Source organism: Sparus aurata, chromosome 11, assembly GCF_900880675.1.
Source record: "Sparus aurata chromosome 11, fSpaAur1.1, whole genome shotgun sequence".
In the NCBI taxonomy this organism is placed as follows: domain Eukaryota; kingdom Metazoa; phylum Chordata; class Actinopteri; order Spariformes; family Sparidae; genus Sparus; species Sparus aurata.
The window spans coordinates 9,976,256-9,995,369 of record NC_044197.1 but is presented as its reverse complement, the minus strand read 5'-3'; the positions used below and the strand labels follow the sequence as shown (position 1 = coordinate 9,995,369).

The 19,114-nt window shown below is 42.1% G+C and overlaps 2 protein-coding genes across 2 annotated transcripts; one reads left to right on the top strand and one right to left on the bottom strand.

Moving 5' to 3' along the window:
• Positions 1-392: 392 nt before the first annotated feature.
• LOC115591280 (signal-transducing adaptor protein 1-like) lies at positions 393-8,574 on the top strand. Its single transcript, XM_030433135.1, has 12 exons — positions 393-727; positions 2,494-2,565; positions 2,677-2,796; positions 2,894-2,950; positions 3,097-3,254; positions 3,920-4,051; positions 4,308-4,377; positions 4,867-4,969; positions 5,155-5,244; positions 6,409-6,483; positions 6,726-6,863; positions 6,952-8,574. Exons 1-12 carry the CDS (start codon positions 641-643, stop codon positions 7,014-7,016), a joined length of 1,167 nt encoding a protein of 388 aa, XP_030288995.1. The 5' UTR covers positions 393-640; the 3' UTR covers positions 7,017-8,574.
• fsd1 (fibronectin type III and SPRY domain containing 1) lies at positions 8,460-18,545 on the bottom strand. The gene is made up of 13 exons (XM_030433134.1): positions 18,342-18,545; positions 16,815-16,910; positions 16,579-16,710; positions 15,602-15,703; positions 15,311-15,333; positions 14,758-14,879; positions 12,509-12,718; positions 12,319-12,417; positions 12,041-12,188; positions 11,867-11,949; positions 11,044-11,295; positions 10,169-10,257; positions 8,460-10,075 (listed from the first exon to the last, which is right to left on the bottom strand). Exons 1-13 carry the CDS (start codon positions 18,354-18,356, stop codon positions 9,965-9,967), a joined length of 1,482 nt encoding a protein of 493 aa, XP_030288994.1. The 5' UTR covers positions 18,357-18,545; the 3' UTR covers positions 8,460-9,964.
• Between the last annotated feature and the right edge of the window lie 569 nt (positions 18,546-19,114).

The following is a 19,114-nucleotide window of genomic DNA, read 5'->3' as shown; positions in this document are numbered from 1 at the left end:
AACCGTCTACAGATCCTCATTCCACATAATGATCATTTGATGAGCTCCTACCAGCTGAGTGTCTTATCTGGATTATACCTGCATTGTTGAGCCTCACAACAATAACAACCACTAAACTTGTGTGACTTCATACATTTTAAATATATAATGTTTTTTTTTAGATAAGAAACCATCTGATGCACTTTTTGTTGATTTATTTGAGACTTATGATTACAGATTCCATAGCTACAGTGTAGAAGACAATAAAAAATAGAAATTTTTTAAATTTAGTTTTACATTTGCACACATTCTACGGCGTGAAGTGTTTTAGATCTTAAATCTTATTTACATTTTGCCAGTAGATGGTCACTTTAAAACCTGTAAAAAACAGGTGGTTTCCATCCTTTAGTCAGCAGCAGAGTTTCTCCTGTGGATTCTCTACAAACCCACGCCCACTCCTCGTATCAACCAATCAGCGGCGAGGACGCAGCTGCCCGTCAGCGTGGTTACAGACAGGTGTTTTCTGCACTTGGCTTCACTTCACAAGCGTGCTTTGGTGCGGCAGAGCAGAGAGGACTCGTATCTCCATGGGCTGTTTCACTCCACAGCTTTAGTCAAAGTTTTACACAAGTTCGGATTTATTGAAACTTCACTCCTCGTGATGGCAAAGCGAGCCGCGCGGCAGAGGACCCAGCTGCCAACTTGTTACTATGAAGGATACCTGGAGAAGAGGTCGTTCAAAGACAAGGTAACTTATCACAGAAGAGCTTTTACTGTGCAAACACATTGTAAGGTGGACAAAAACGCTTATTATTGTAACTTGTGTATCTGCTGGTTATCTGCGGAGTTGTAGTTATGTAGTATGTTCAGAAATAGAAAAACATCTTTAAATCTGAACCAGTTTTCAAAGTAATATTTATAAAATTATTGGATGCTGACTATAAAAGATAAGATTAGGATGCTTTTGGGCTGTTTCTGAGAGTTATTTGTTTATTTTTATTCATTTATTGATTAATCATTTGCTCTATAAAATGTCTGCAAATCTTGAAATTGTAAAGCTGACATCTTCAAATTATTATAATTTTTTTTTTACCAACACTGAACCCCCCCCCCCCCCAAAAAAAAAAATAAAAAAATTTAGTTTACTGTCATATAATAAAAGAGGCAAATCCTCACATCTGAAAATATGACTTTAATGGGTACCAGAATAGGTTTTTGGTTGACTGATCAATTAATAGACTAGTTGTTTGAGCTGATTGGGTTTGAAATATTAGCTGTTGTTGCTGAAAGCTGCTCTCTTTCTTTCTGTGAGGCATCTCAACAATGTGCAGAGACGCGGGGGATCTTCATAACGCTGCTGTCAGCTTCAATGTGCTTTAAATGTCAGAGCATTCTGGTGAACATGTTGACGTATGCTGGTGTACAGACGAGCTCCATTGTATATTTTGGTTGGTTGACCCTCATGATGAGGAACTATACAATTACCTCATTGAGATTTTTCTCCTGCGCTAACCTGTGATTAATATTACAAAACTAGTGTGATGCCATGTTTATTACTTTATGATCATTGTGTAAGTATCTCCAGAGCTGTGTCTCTGTGGGTGGAGCTGCCCGCCTGTCATCAGGTAGTTTCTTGTAAGCTGTGCAGACTTTGTCCTTCCGCTACGCTCGCATCGCTCCAACTGGTCCGACTGCTTCTCAGCTCATTGTGCCATAAAGATGTGGAGCTGACAGAAAACTAAAGACGCAAACTGGCAGGGCCGGCTTTGCAAATAATAAACCTTGTGTGCTGTTCTGCCCAGCCCTGTCTGATAAGAGGCCATATTCACTTTAATGAGGGCACATACGATTATGGAGGGGAGGGGGGACTTTAAAGGAGCACTGTGTAGTTTTTTGGAGAAGGGATTCAAACTCAGAATTTTTGATATTGACAACATTAACGCGGTCATAATACAAAATCAGAATTTCTTTTTCCATAACTGAATAAACAAGCTGTTCTCGGAGGAAAATTAGGTCACCAGAACACTGTCTGAAGCTAGAAAGGTGGCAGGGTCCGCCACATATAAACAAAGAACTTTAAGGTCAGTTTGTTTATAAAACTGCATAGTGCACCTTTAAAACTATCCCAGTCCTTGGTTAACTTGGAGGTTAATAAGGAAAGTTTTACGATGTCAATGAACGCAAACTCCCATCCAAGTAATTCTCACATCTTCAACATTTACATGAAAACTTGAACAATTCCAACTAAATGGTTGGTCATTAATGTCACAATTACTGGGGTTTTTGTGGTTACGCTTGACTCATCAAGTCTGATTCAAGAATGTCACATACAAAGGCAGACATACTGCAGCTGCCCCATTTATTTCCTTGTTGTGTAATAAGTATACACTTTTTTATCCTGTCTTTGTTTAACACAATTGGACATCTGTTCTTGGTTTTCCTCTTCACGTCTGCAATTTCACCTGCTTGGTATCGCGTCTTTGACTCAGCGTCTCTGTGTTTGTGTTTTTGCAGACATCGCGGAAACTGTGGACATGCCTGTGTGGAAACAATCTGTTCTTCTTCAATGAAAAGAGAGACATGGATGTAAGTTGTCACACAGATTTGGGTGAATATAAGAGACGGATTTAAATGTTTTTTAAATGAAAGTTAAACCTCATTGTGTGTGTGTGTGTGTGTGTGTTTGTGTTCCATCAGTACGTAGAGAAACTGGATCTGAAAGAATTGATCTCACTGACAGATGACAACAGCCAGGATCGTAACTTAGATGCAGCCAGACTCAACATGCAGATGAAGGAAGGAAATATCAAATTCACTGTGAGGGAAAACACTTGAAATATGTAGATCAGTATCTTTTTTTCAGAGTAATTTCCTCATTCCTATGTTTTTTTTCTCTCCTCCGTTGTACCTAAAGGTACCGAGCGCAGAGGCCCGCGAGCTGTGGAAGGGCTTCATCTACTCTGTGACCGAGGTCTGTGTCGTGAAGAGCCTTGTTCTCTTTTCAGTGTTTAAAATGACGTACCTTTAAGAGACCGATGCATGTAACATTAGGCCAGATGTAGATGATTACACTTATTTGCACAGATAATTTAAAATGGGAACTTTGTCTCCCCGCAGCTGTCGGTCCCATCCTCCCTCAACCTTCTGCCGGGTCAGATCCAGATGCTGAAAGAGGCCGTCGAAAGAGAGAAAGAAAGACTAAAAACCACCACCCCTCCTCCACCTGCTGCCACCAACTCCAGCCCTTACATCAGCCTCATAGCAGATATGCCAGTGTGAGTACACCCATGCTCGAGTGAAATATTACGCATAGGACCGATACCGTGGTAGAAACTTGAGAAGAATGTTTTGACGCAAACTTTCCTACATGCGCTTGGTTTTCCTGTCCTTTCATATTCTGCAAACACAGAAAAAAGCAGGTCAAAACAGACACGATTTACCTTTATCTTGAAGCACACATGGAAAAAAATAAATCAAGTAAATTCAAATGAGAATCTGAAAATTTCTAGTGTGTGATTTTCACTTTCAGTGGTTTGGCCAAATTCCAAAGCTTTGCCTGATGGCGATAGGCGCCTGCATCAGAGTCATGCGTTGTTGCACCGGCCTGCAGCAGTTTAGAAAGTATTTACAGCTTTTGCATGCAAGTGCTTTCCAGGCAAAACTCTGTGTGTTCATATTTGGTATGCAGAAGGATTCAAACGCTCAGAATAACATCTAAAACCACATTGAATTGTTTTGAAGAACCGCGGCGTTGTGAAGCGTAAATTCGGACTGATACGTGGCACCAGAAACAAAGAGTGTGTTCAGCTCAGTACGGTCATAGCTGTTGTGAATGAAGGTTTCACGCTCCACGTCCTGACATGCTCGGCGCGTATTCGAGCTCAATGCACGAGATCTGGACGCATCACTTTTCAATCAGCTCTTCTGGCTCTTCCTGCAGCTGTTACTACAATTTGACCCGTATGGAGGCAGAGCTGCTGCTGGACAGAGAGGCCAAGAGAGGGAACCTGCTGCTGCGGCCCGGAGGAGGTGGAAACAACTTCGCCGTCACCACCAGACAGGACCTTGATGGGTACACACACACACACACACACACACACACACACACACACACGCCCACACACACACACACACACACACACACACACAAACTAAGCATAAACACACATTGTAATGAGTTTCTACTAGATGAGAGCACATCAAGACCGATTTTGACACACTGTGACTTATCTACCTTTGCTAATGTTATATCTTTTCACACATTTCTATCTCGAATCATTTATAATGTGTTTATTTGTGTTTTGACTTTCTCTCTCTCTCTCCATCAGCTCGATTTTCAAACACTACCGCGTGTCTCGTAAACCGGAAGGGGGCTTCAACATTGACGTCGACAACCCTGTGAGTGTTAAAACGTCTTTATCTTAGTATCTCTAAGTACTTGAGGCACTTTGGAGTGAGATGGAACCAGTTTCACTCGATAGCTCGAGTGGTTTCTTGATCTCACGAGAGACAAGATGAGCATGCGTCCTCCTGGATAAAGCTGAGAGGTGTTACCGGTGAAGACGGTAAAAATATCACATCAGTTCAAGTGCAGTCATAAATCTAAAACCGTATCCAACGAGTGCAGATAAGACAAATGCAGACAGTTGTCTTATGTGCACGTGTTGGATATGGCCTTAGATTTCATTCTGGAGACTTGCTGCACATCTGATCGTTCTGGGGATAAAGTCAAGCTAGTTGACAGACATCTACACGATTTCCTGTCTGTAATAAACTGTATTATAATTTGTGGTTATGTAAGTTGTCTCAAAAAAACACACCCTGTTTTATTTCCCCAGATTTGTTTTCTTGTCTTTAAGTTGTTAAATTATGACGTCCTCCGTGCAGGTCCCCTGTGCAACGCTACATGATGTGATCAACTACTTGGTGGAGAAGACCGACGGAGTTTTGATTCCTCTCATCATCGAGGAGCAATATGAGAAAAACATCTGTACGTGCAACCACGGAGACATTTGTGCCTTAAGTTCTCGTTCGCTCTGCTTATTTCCCTCATCCTGCCTTTTCTTTTGCTCTCTCGCTTCTTATCTAAACGAGGTTCCATTTACCAAACATATGCTTTTACCAAAAGGTTTACATGATTAATGATTGGGGGGGTTTTTTGTTTGTTTTTTTCAGCTTTTATTCGCTCTGATAATGAAAATGGAGAGAAGAGCGTTCAGCAGGCCCCGTCGAACCTTGTCCCACCAGCTCTTCCCCCCAAACCAGGTACTGTGTCTATTAATAGAAAAACACACATCTCCGGCATCTGAACTACTTGCACTGTTTGCCCGCCCTGTTTCCCGTTGTCATTAAACACAAGCAGGTATTTCAGAAATTCCACCCCAACAGAGATATTTTATCTCGGGGCATTTCCAAAGAACAGCTACACGGAAAATTACTTTTACGTGGGTTTGTTAACATCACAACGCGACCCACTTTACCAAACACATACAGTGTTTATACTGTTAACCTACTTTAAAAGCAATATATCGTAAATGGTGAGATTTTCAGGCCGCTGTGGTAACGCTGAAGTTTTTTTCTTTGGAGGTGTGATTACATTATGACTCCACTCACTCACACCCGCCCGTCACTCATGGTTTGCTTGTTTTAGAGCCTTTGTGCAGCAGGTCGAGTTATGTTTTACTTTGGACTTTGTAACTCGAGCAAATGTTGTCAAGACTACGTAAGAGTCTGAAGCGGAGGTTCACAGCCTTTTTTCTAGCTCTCGACCCCTTAAAATGACAAGATTGTCTGCTTGTGATTCCCATTCACAGGTTGACAAAGACGTCCAGAGAGCTGCTTTATTTTACTTAATAATTAACAAAATGTCTTATTATCTTGTAATTCGCGTAAAAAGGAAAACAACAAAGATAACAGCAAAGTCTGACACACTGAAGCATAATTTACTGTAGCAGATTTATGTTTTTATGTTTTTATTATCTTTGTTTCCAGTGACCCGTCAGAACTGTATCAGAAACCACTGGTCCACAGTGATGTCATATCTGAGAGAGGGTACTTGATGCTTCGAGCTAAAGGCTAACAATCCATATTCACCATCTGGTTTAGCCTGTTGGCATCCTAATATTTGGTTAATAGCTCTTAACAAAGTACAGCTATAGTACAAGTACAGCTGAGGATGATGGGAAATGTCTTAAGTTTAGCATCCAATATTTGGTCTTTCAGTCTGAACTGAAGTGGTGGAAAGACCATCTCTTGAGACGAGACGGCTAGTGTGGCTAAAAATCTCTTCTTTGCATCTTTTTCTTCAGCTGTAGCTTCGGGTTACGTTGTGACTTCTCGCAAGAGTTGCTGTTCACTTTGGCCGTTATGTAATACAGCACAGGTCGTATATAAACCCTATAGTTACCATAATTACATATTTTGTTGCAGGTGCTCAAAGAGAACCGACTCCTGAACCAGTGCCAACATCGTCTGAAGAAGAAGCAATTTACCTGAACGACCATGGTGAGCAGCACTCTTCCCGCCAGCAGCCGCGTCAGTCAGCTCATCTATCATTCCTGCCTGTTGCTTATCTGTCTAGCAAACACAAAACTGGTGTGACTTCATTTTTTCCAGGGCGATTGCGAACTTAAGTTGTTCCCTTGACACGCAGGTCCTTCTGTCTTATCTGTCAATCTCAGAGACTCCCCGTCTACGAGTATTTACCTTTTATAACCCAGACTAACTGTTTATCTGTTCATCCATAGAACTGGAGAAAGACACTTCAAAGAAAGCAATGATGCCTCCAACTCCTGCTCCTCGCAAGTGGACCAAGTCTACATCACCCCCCTCCACTACTGCCCCAACGAACAGGGTGAGATCCAACTCAGACGACGTAAGGCGAAGTAAGTCCACGCTGCTTCACTGTGTCATCTTTCTTGTGTTCTGCTTTCTTGCCATAATATGTAATACTTATTCTCTGATATGCTCCAGTTCCCCTTGCAGCACTGTCTGAGCTGAAAATGAAGCTGGAACAAAAGGCGAAGTGTGTAGAGTGACCTCTGCTGGTCGGAGCGTCCCAAATCTGTGACGATGAAGAGTGACTTCTGTTTCCTGCGCGATGAGCCGACACACGGGAGCGGAGACCAGCTGCTTCCACACAGACGGCCTCTTCTTCGCCTGCGCCGTGGCTCTGCTCCTCCTCGTCAGCTGGCTGTCAGCAGTGCAGCCTCTCTGAAGATTAACACTGTATTGATTCACCCGTCTTACACACTCATTAGCAAATGAATCGGCTGTAAAGAGAGGTGTACATGTCACATTATCTTCACCACGTTTATCTTGTACGTTTTGCACATTTACCATTGACAATGGTGTAGATTAACCTGATTAGACTGTCTATATCAGTGTTGATTTATCTACTTTTTCTTACTTGTATATATTTTTTACGTAGCCAAGATGGCTATATTTGTTCTGCCTCAGAGGCATGTCTTTCATATACAGTACCCAGCTGAGTTGGCTTGTAGTTACTATACTTGTTGTATGTGAATGTATTGTATATACTTATTCAATGAAGTAAAACTCTAGCTCTTGGCACATTGCTTCAGTTACATGTGAGCAAGCACATTCATGTATGTGCTGCATCAATTAATCTATTAATGGATTAGTTGATCAGAATAATAATATAATAATTAATCGTTTCAGTCATTTTTCAAGCAAAAGTGTCGAACAGTTGCTAGTTCCAGCTTCCCAAACGTGAGAATTTGCTGCTTGTCTTTGTCATTTATGATCGTAAATGAAGAGTCTTTGGGTTTTGGACTGTTGGTTGGACAAAAGCAGCAAGTTGAAGATGTTTCTTTGGGCTGCAGGAAATTGTGATGAGCATTTTTTGCATTTTCTTTTTACATTTTATAGATTAGGTGCAGCCCTACATGCGGCAATTATGAATTGATTATTTTAAAGGAGACATATTATGCTAATTTTCAGGTTCATCATTTTATTTTGAGTTACTACTAGAATAATTTTATCTGCTTTAGTGCTCAAAAAGCGCATCAGTTCTCTCATACTGTCCAGTGCCGCAGCTCTGCGTTCCCCCTCAGACTGAAACGCTTTGTTTTAGCTCCGGTCTCTTTAAAGGGCCCCTCCTCCACGAATAGTCTGCTGTGATTGGTCAGCTCACACACCCCTGAGCCAGCACCGATCACTGGTTAGCTTCACTTCCACTGTGAATATTGTTTTGTCATTATGCATATATGTGAAATGGGGACGTAGTGTGACGTCACTGAATTGACGGCGGGAGAACTGATTAGGCGTTTCAGGTGCAGTGTTTCTGTGAGAGAGAGGAGCTTCTATTTTAACTTTCAAGAAAACTAAAAAGCATAATAGGTCTCCTTCAATAATGTTCTGTAACTGCTCTTTATCCTGTGGAACACCTCTTTTCACACAACTGTTTATTTTTCTTGCTGTGTCTCGTTCTTATTTGAAGCAGAGATCCAAGAACAAAGTGCTCTCACTCCTTTATTACCTCAACGACTGATACATTATAGTGGAAAAATTAAACTATTTACAATAAATCGTGACATTTTGTCAGCATGTGAAATAAAGTCAACATAATTCTCAGCTTGACGCTTCTTTAAAGCATTGCAGGCTACAGTTATTCAGGAGATGCATACAGAAGGAGCAACGTGGCAAAGCAAGACTGTGTAACGTATGACATGAACTTAGAGGTTGGGGCGGTGCACAAAGGACTTCATCACATGAGTTTTTCCAGAGTTGATCGCTTGTGTTTTCTCATCCAGGTGGAGCCTGAACCTGGCTAACTCTTGTAATACAATTAGTTAGCTGAGGCTACTTGCTAGCTATTTGTTATGTTTGGACTACACAGTCCACTACTCATAAATGGGAATCCTCTTCAGCAAATAAAGTGGTTATTATCAGGATCAGACACATACATACTGTACATACAAGCATTAGGGTGCAGTCAGGTGAACATAGTCATTTCCAAAATCCTGAAGCCACATATGATGATTCCTCTACAGTACGTGGAGTTAAACTGATTAACACTCCCCCTCGGACTACCTGTGCAGCCTGGCCGTCAGAGCAGACGCTGACTCTGATTTAAAACTAACACACAACCTGGACCCAGTTTCTTGCAGGCAAATTGTGGGACCTGATAACAAAGAGTGAAATGTAGTAAACACTGTTGAGTGTGCACGCCTTGGCAAGAAGTAAATACAACATTCCCTAATATGTGTTGTTCATGTTGCTCGATCTATGACTTGCTGGCAAAAGTTAATAATCCTCACTGAGTAATAAACTACATTCTATTCAGTAGCGTTACTGTCTAAGAGCAGGCTGTTATTTGGGTTACATACAGTAGGTTGGCTGATGGATAGAGGCAGATTCAGTGGGTTATAGTGACACTGACACAAGTTATCTCGACACCGACACGATACATTGCTTTAACTTGATAAAAGGGAGGCCATTTCTTGCTGTGAGATATCAGCATGTTGGTGCGGATCACCAGATTTGGCTGATCAGTTTGGAAATGAGGAGGAAGGCACAGGGAGAGAGCAGACAGGACAGGCCTGCAGCTGGCTGCATCGACAGTACTACTGACAGTTTTGGTGAAAGAGAGGAAATGAAGGGTAGCGGCCAGCGCTAAACCATTGCTCTAGCAGCAGTGGGCCAGTGCTAAATGAATGTGTAGAGAGGGAAAACTAGTAAGACTACAGCTAACATGTCCCGAGCAATCACAACAGCCAGAGTCATACATCTGAAGAGTTCTGTCACTGACAGCCCGGATGACTCACTCGTTCCCACAACTATTTTTTTGGTCATCATGCAACGCGAACACCATATGTGGAACAGGCTGAACCATAATTTTCCAGTGAAGTAACTCTTCCATGATATGGCTTGGACCGCAGCCAGGGCAGAGGTGATGTTCTGCAGCGGTGACTGTGGTCGAGCAGCGCTGGGAGGCGTCCAGCAGCCGGCTGAGTGGAGGTGTCTAGGTGAGGCTGGCGTTGGAGCTGCTGGTGCCGCTGTTCTTCCTCTGGCCGCTCTGCACAATACTGGGAACCTGCAGGCCTGTCACGACCGAGAAACTGCCGTTCCACACCTGCAGGGGGCGCCACATCAACAAGCAGATTAAAAACTACAATGCTTAGAGATAAGAGGTATATTTAAAGGGTTTTCAAGAAATGTTTCTCACCATGAAAGCTGGTATGACTGGCTGCTGGAACTTGGTTTTGAAAGTGTGCATCAGCTGTTTAGTTTTTGAGTTGTAGAAAGACAGAACACCTGGGGGGAACACAAGTCAAACATATGTAAGGCTGCACCAAGCATTTTCACTCTTAACTGATCAGATTTTTTTGTTTGGTTTATTAAATGAGTAAAAAGTGACCTCCAAGGTGAAATAAAGTTTGGATAATAAATCAAATTTAAAAGCCCTCACATCTTACACAGATTGTTTGGCATTAATGTTGGATAAATGAAACAAGGACTTAGTTTTTTTAAGTGTTGTTCAAAGAGCAAAACTCTGATGTGAACCTGCTCGTGAATGTAGACAGAGACTTTGCTTCTGTAGTTGCATTAAAAAATGTTCAGGCCACATTTTGGACCAAGAGATTGACTAATATTCAATGAAAAACAGACATGCATAAATGTCTGATGATTTGGAAATAGAAACAACTTATTAATTTCTAAAACAAACTTAATATATTTCTATTCAATGCCTTACTCGTGTGGCACAATAATATGTTTGAGTTAAAATATTTCCCCAAGCAAACATTGATATGCGATTGTTTGCGACTGAATCTGCATAGACTGTATACATTTCTGTCAACCCTTAAAGTGTCTATGACACCGTCTTATCATCTCATGAATATTTCTCTAGAGTTCCTGGTCTTAGCACTAAAAACTGCTAAAAAGTACTATTTCACACACACTCATAAAAGAGATAAGTCCCAATTAATATAAAGAGATAAATATCTTCTCAGTTCAAAGTGTGAACTTATATTTTTAAGATTGTTTTTTATTTTGCTGTGGGAAGAAGATCTCAACATTTGACTCTGTTTTCTATCGTACCTTCGTCATAGTTGACGTAGACCCCTATACTGTTTGGGATGGGACAGTCCAGTGTCCGAGCCTTGTTGTTGTGCTTGGCTGTGAGGCTCTGCTGCAGCCAGTTGTTCAGGTGGATGCACCACGAGGCGCTGCTTTTCCCCAACTGGTCGAATCGGCCGAGGCTCCGCAGGGCGACGCCCACGGCAAAGGCTTTGCTCTCCTTGTCGAACTTCACCTCCCAGTACTGCTGGCCAGCGTCAATCATGGTGTCAGCTGTCATGAGACATAACTCCAGGTGATTAATATCTGTTCCAGTATCAGTGCAGGTTTTAGTGAGTTGTTTTTCCGGTTGATGTGTGTCAATATTTGTGTAGATTGAGAGTTGCGGTTATGCAACAGTTGATTTGACCTTACTGGAACGAATCCTCTGATCTGCTTTTGTTGTAAGTGTGTCGGCAGTTTTAGAGGAAGAGTCTTCCAATAAAAATGGAGTTGGAATGTGTAGTATGAGGAACAGAAACAGCTGGCAAGGAAATGTCTATAAACCAGCTTCGATGCAAAGAACGTCCGTGTTTAGAACACAAGTTGGCCAACTCTGGATTAAACGTCAAGAGAAACAACTATTTCTCCTAACTTTTTCAGAAGTTTGACATTTATCCTGGATGATCAGCTGTTTTTTATACTAACTAGCTTACCTGAGCTGCTAATGGCTTGTGCAGTCAGGTCAGCTAGGCCAATCAGCTAGCCTTCAAACTCAGTCTGAGTTCAAAGTTTAAAGTATAACATTTTTTCCTCTTACGACCGAGTTCCTGTCATCTGTTGGGCATTTTATACATATTCTTACCCAGAACTGTGTAGGACTCTGCTGTGAATCTGTCTCTGCCGGGCCGGGCTGTCGGTGCTCTCTTAGGTGACATCAGGGCTGATCTGATTAGAGACAGATGATGGGAAAAGATCAAAATTGTTGAGATTCAATAATCAAGGTTTAAAGACACTGCAAGTTTACATCCATACAAACCTGGCTGGAGAGTGCATCGGGGAGTTTGTTCGGTTCTTTTCCTTGCGCATTTCCTGTATCTTTCCTCCGCTGCTGTCCCACTCCACACTCAAGTCCTCCACTTTCAGGTTCTGGTGGGACGAAGCAGCATCCAGCTTGAAGGTGAAGGCTGCAAATAGAACATGAGGCAGACTTCTTATCATACAGAATCCAATACTCACATTCATATCAACAACAACACGGCAGACTTTTCCTGTCATGTCGTTCTTCTAAAGCTAGTTTGTTTCTGGTATTCTCACCGTGTGTTTCTAGTGTTACCGGCTCAGAGAACTCTCCTGCCACGGCCTTGTTACACGCTCTCACTCTGAACGTCATGTAGCGGGTGTCGAAGCGCAGACCTGAGAATAATAAAAAAAAAAAACAAGGAGGATCCTTTATGAGTCATCGAGGTTCAGATAACAAACGTCTCCTCGCAGTCTTTCCTCCTACCTGTGAGTGTGTGTTCCATCTCTTTTATCCCCTCCAACACCATCCAGGGGTAGTCCTCTCTGATGCGCGGCGGGCCCTCGTGATTTGTGCGTCGATGCTCTAGTATGTAGTGGTCTATCTTGCTGTCGGGCTCCGGCAGGGTCCAAGCTATGGTCACGGTGTTATCGCACACCTGGCACTCTGACACCTGGATCTCAGGAGTGGCGGGAACTGGAGAGAAGAGACAGTTTGTCTATTAGAGGGAAGCATCATCTTACTCTGCACTTGTTAGTAAACATTTTAAGTAATGTGCAATATATTCAATAACAAGACACATTTTTTAAGGACGTGAACAGTCACATGGGAAAAATTTTAAAGCTGCATCATTTGTTTGATGTTTTTTTAATTTTTTGCCTCTAGGGGGCAGAATTACCCCAAAAGAAGCTGCAGCCTAGAATAAACTTCTTGCTAAAGTGTTCGCAAACAATAGTATGTTTACACATCCACCATATGTGGAGCAACAGTATTATTTATCTGTCATTTTTGGGTCCATCTGACAAATATTCACTCTAAAATTAGCTCTGTTTTGGTCTCCAGCAGTAAACATCTGGCTCTTCAGGTGCTAATTGTTCAACCTTCTTCTCCAGCCAGTCACGAACTAATCTCGGTTCTGACGTTTGGTGGTAAACAGGTGTTGTGCCGTGGCTTTATCTGGGTTTTTTTGCTGTAAACTGCTGCTAGCAAAAAGACGAGACCTTCAGTAGGAACGTGGGCTGTAAAACCACACCAAGAGGTTAGGAAGCCTCACACAGCTGCAGAGACGGCAGATAATGGTTTCCTCGCTGTGAAACGACCCCTTTCACATTACATACAGTCATCTGACTCATTGATACAGAATACACCGATGAGTGGAGCTGAGTGAAGGCAATGCAGCAGGCGGCCATTGTTTTTCTGTGGTTTGTCTCTCTAAAGTATGGGCAGAAACAAAGGCCCGGAAATTTTGCATAACCGAGAAAGAAGTTAACATCTGTGTGTGGTTACTACTGATGTGTCAACACAAGACAACCATTTTTTAATCTTTGCAAATATCATATATAATATAGTAGGGAACACAAAAGTTCAGAAAGAGAAGAAAAATAATTCACCAGGAAAATCAGAAAATCAAGTTGCATTTAAATACAGGCTCACATTTTTGCTAGAATGGTGCCATTTTTTCCCCTCTTTTTTTAATGACTATACTTACTGTTGAGAAGTTAATCTGTAACAGGGCAAACACACCATTCTTACTAAGACAATTGTGGCTATAATTGGTTCCTTGAAAACTTAAAAAAATAAAATGAAAAAAAAAAAAAAGCGATACTCTAGTTATCAGGAAGAGTCATTTTTCAATCAAAATATTGCAATGAACTTGTCTAAACGAGCTAATATGGCATGTATCTCTGCACTGGAACTGTGAAAAATGGTGATTTTAGCAAATACTTCAAACAAATTGATGAATGCTTGAATTGAAAGCAGGTTGAGATATTGTTACTGCAATCGTGATTTTTCTTTCACATGTTTTTGGAAAGATAAAGCAGTTTGAGATAAAAAAAAAAAGGCGGAGCTTTTGTATAAAGACACGTTTTCTGTAACTACAGCTGTTTAATAATGCTGCACAATATGGTGAGGAAAAAAATGATATTGGGATAGTTTTCACTTTTACTGAAAAGACTATTACAATCGTGATGATGTGACATTTGTTGCGGTCCCAAACAAACACGTTTTCTTACTTCTTGAGACCAAGATTTGTAGGCCAGGTTATCTCTGCAGCGCTACAGTACTTCATTATAATGCTGTTCTGTCACATTTCACCGTGATCAAACAACTGCAGCTTCTGTGATTCGTCCATATCACAACTTAGACAATATTAATTTGGTATTCAATATTAATTTAGATCATAAATAATTAAATCTGCAGCCCCAGTGGAGCAGACCTCTGTACACAACTACTATACATGCTATATCAGGTAACCCTTCCTGAGTGGGGTCATGTGACTGTGAAGTTCTTGTTCTGTTGTTCATTTTGTACTGTGATATAAAGACTGAAATTCTCCTGTTGACAAAGGATAAGTAGTCCTCTTTACAGATATCGTGCACAGTGATGTTAAGCTCTTTGATAAATTGTTGTTTGTTTGAAAAAAAAAAGAAAAAAAAGAAAAAAGGAAGTGTGTTTCTGTGGAGGATCCCGTTTCCTCCGCGTTATAAATATTTTAAATGAAAAGTGATGCAGACCTGGGAGAAACTTGAGGCTCTGCAACATCCCCCTCTCCTGGCTGAAATCCACCATCAAGTGACTCATGTTGTCACTGGCTTTAGCCTTGAGGGAGAGGCGAAAGGCTGGAGCCATTGTCACGCTGCGGACAAAGAGTAGAGACACACACACAAAAACACAAAAGACACACAGGAGTGGAAACAAGCATGGACCATTATTCAACTGGAACAGAGGCAAACGGATAAAGAAACAGGTGATTCTACCACTGCTCACTAAGAGAAGGCCACTAACTAGACTTCTGCTACTACCACTAACTCATCACCCCGGTCGACAATTAAAAAGCGGAGCTAGAGAGGGAGCAACCAGGGAGGGGCTGACACAGGATGGTACAGACCGGAGGGGACAGTGGGAAACACAGAGACAAAAGGCTCTCGAGAAGCAAAGTTTTCCAGAGTGCTTATTGTCTACGAAATGGGTGGTGGCTAGATAGGTTGAACGCATGCATGCTACATTATGAAATGGCTCAGTGGTTACTATGACAAAAGGGAAGCAATGGATGGCTGAGTACTATACCTATCCTTAATGTCTTTGGCCGCCTGGAGGAGAAGCAGAGAGGGAAAGGAAAAAAGAGATACGGAGCGAAGAGAAAAACTGAGTTGCAGCCCATCATGTCGTCATTTAACACAAAACGTGGCTGCTGGCTGTGTTAAAATCACTGGTAGTATGACACCACGAGAAGGACAGGTTAAAATCATATATACATGTGGACACTGAATTTCACCATCAGCCATTAAAACGTGACGTTATAAAACAGAAGGGAACAGTGCAGCAGCATGACATCAGCAGAGGAGTGGGGTCGGTTACCTGGTTGAAACCGTCCGTTTCAGAGGAGCACATCGTCTGATTGGCCAGCTCCAGCAGCTCCTCTGAACTCTCCAGGGCTTTGGAGCAGGCGCTCAGCTGACTCTGAGAAAAGTGCAGAACCAACAGTCAAACATGAGTCACGTCTGCCCACTTTAACACATTCGTCTTAAGTTATAATGAGGCTACTGTGTTCCCTGCAGGGAGCTTTGGAGAAGGCTGCATCATTTGAGAGTCACGGTTTGGTCCTGAGGCTGCACAGTTTCTGATGCAATGTAATAAAAAGACCAAGAACTTCGATGAGTACACAATCTAAGGTATTTTGAACTTAGAGCATTGTATAACGTCACATTTGAGTGCATGTGCAACCGGAACGATTGCTGTAAAAGAGACAGACACCAAATCTCAAAACATTGAATTACATTATAAGATGGAGTTAAACATCCAATACATTATTTCTCCTTTGTTACCTAGAGAATTACATTTTTTTGTAATTTTTCTAAATCTTAAATGTAACTTTCCTTGTTTCAATCCGCTCTCTCAGTCATTTTCAAAGGCTGCAATCTACCAGGCTACCAGTGACTCCTAGCTTCACTTGATTTTGCTTAAGCGCAAAGCAAAGTTGATGACATTTGAAGTGTTTGTCTGCAGAACGAGGTTCTCAGTCAGAGCGTTGAGAACACTTTCAGTTTTAAGTCAGACACTAAAAAGGTCAGATGTCTGGGATTTCTTAATGTTAACAACTTCAAAGCAAAAAACGCATTATTCACTTGGTGATCAAGATGTGGCAAGAAACTATGAGAACAGAGAGAGAATTGTGAGAAAATCTTGTTCGCGTTTGCTCCGACTTAAAATACCAACCACAGAACACTTCTCTCTCACAAGCTTGACAACATGTAAGTTTGTGGAGAAAGACAGCTGATTGTTGAGTCTCAGCCACAGGCTGTTAAACACTGAAGCCACAAACCCAAAAAACTTACCTGCAGCTCGTACGTGCGGCTGGCTCGCTCCTGTTTGATACGCGTCAGCATGCTTTCCTTCATCCCGTCCAGGACAGAGTGGAGGGAGGTGAACTCAGACTCCAGGTCCCCCTGGACTCTGTTGGAGTTCGCCTGGTGTCACAACAGAAAAATGAGTGAACACAGGAAATACACTGACAGAGGAAGAAAAAAAACACCCTGATAACCCTGAAGTTCATCCATGTCCGTGTCTGTACCTCCAAGTTGTCGAGGCTCTGCTTCAGAGTGCAGACGAAGTTGGAAATCTCCTCATTCTTCAACGCCAGCGTGTGGGTGATCTTACGCAGAGACTCCTGAAGAAAGAGAGAAAAAACTAAATGTTGCATATTCAACATTCAACACTAATCAGATCCTTTTCAGCAAACACTATACAGCTGAGTATTCTGCAGTGCTGCGACTAACGAGCCCGACCTGTGCTGGATTTTAAATGGCCAATTCTGACACAATAAAGAATAGTGAAAAAAATTCTGATACATCGGACAATATAATACACGTAAACAGTTTCACACGCACAATAATCCCTTAAATGAGGTCAGTAGACGCTACATATAATGAAAGATACACACTGTGTTATGCAATGGAAATGACACTGGGAATTTAATGATCATAAATTACCCCAAGCATCTTTTTCTGTGTTTCTGTGCACATTTTATACAGTGTATACATTGATGCAGACATGTCTGTGATAAGCCAATATCAGCCTATATTACTGGACAACTGATATATAAATCAAGCTTCTGTAATCTGTACATTTTCGTGATTAATCGATTTGATGTTTGGTCTATAAAATGTCAGAAAATGATTAAAAACCCAAGATGACGTCCTCAAATGTCTTGATTTTGTGCAAAACCCGAAGAATATTCAGTTTCCTGTCATACAGCAGGAAAGAAACCTGAACATATTCGCATTTAAGAGGCTGGAATCAGAGAATTTGTCGTCTTTTCTGACTCAAACCGACTAGTCAGGTTATCAGAATAGTTTGCAATAGATTTAGTATCTGACAACTGATCAATTAATCACTGCAGCTCTAGTATTCTTCACACAGAGGTCTGAATGACACTCCTCCAGCTCTTTTCACTGCATCCTCTCTGGCTGCTCTTCAGTGTCTGTGTGAAAAGGACAACATAAAGCTTTGAACTCCTTCTTTTTAAAAACATGATTAAACATTAGTTGTGCAGATTGGACCTGGCCTCAGTGCACATGGAGGGAGGGATGGGGGGAGGGAGGGAGGACACTTCACGGGCGGAAGGATGCGCATTCATAATTTAATAATGCAGCTTCACAACCGCTGAACAGCCGACTTAAAAGGGACCGGACACACACTGGGTCGATTATTACACGGATCACAGCTTTGATACGTCACCACCCCGGTTATATTGTGTCTCAAGCTGGCCATCCCACAGTGAACGAGCCCCATTCATACTGAAGGACTAATGTTTGTTGGTGCGAGAGGAGCTGCAGCGCCGAGGCCCCCCCCCCCCTCTGTCTCTGACCACAGAGCCGATACATCCACAACAAAGTCACCGATGGCTGGAGCGAGATACAGCTCACATTCAGCCGGACAAACGCGTATTAAGACATAAACCGTGTTCGTGAAACACGAGCCCGCACCGCATCCACAAACTCCCCCAGCTTCGCGGCTCGTCCCCCTCCTTCCTTTGTACACTACGCCCAGAAACAGCTTCCCCCCATCAGAGACACCTGTTCCTCCGGCCCCGGCTCACCTTCTGGTCTCCCATGTCGCCGCTCCGATGCTCCGGCGCCACTCGAGCCGCAAACACCGCCCGTTTTAGTCCTCCGTCCCCCGGGTTTTTGGCTTATTAGCACGGCGGAGCTGGTACTGATGCTGCCGGAGTGCGACGCATCCTCGTACGGTCACCAACCACCAACGCCTTCGGGCCGTAGTGCGGACTGCGCATGCGGCAGAGGAGGATTCTGGGTACTGATGTTTCTGTTGAGTGGGTGCGTTATGCTGCCTTCAGGGACAGTCAGGGGACCTTTAAAGGCGAATTCAATGATGTGTTTCCAATTTTCCTGATATTATTCAGAACAAAAATGTTAGTATTTAAAGGTTAATGCTGTAAAATCAAAGCACGAAATGTCAGTGTAGAGCCAGTTTATGTTTCATTCAACAAAATTAAATAAAACAAATATGGTGTTTGGCTGAAGGGTGAAGAGGGCGGCTGTAGTAAGACCAGTCTGAGGTGGCTTATCATTCAGAGTAGATGCTGTAACACCACCAACACATTATATTAAGAGGATTATTGCATTACAAGAAGATTGAAAGACTATCTGTGTGTGAGTCACAATGGATTAAATAAGAGGACGAGGTAAAGCAAAGGCAGATATTTAAAAAGGAACATATAATACAAACATGTGTATAGAAACATATTTTGAATATGTATCTTCAAACCTCAAATTGAAATTATGTTACCAGTAAAAATGGCAGAATATATCTACAAACTAATTGCAACAGGGTGAAAAACGATTGCCTCTA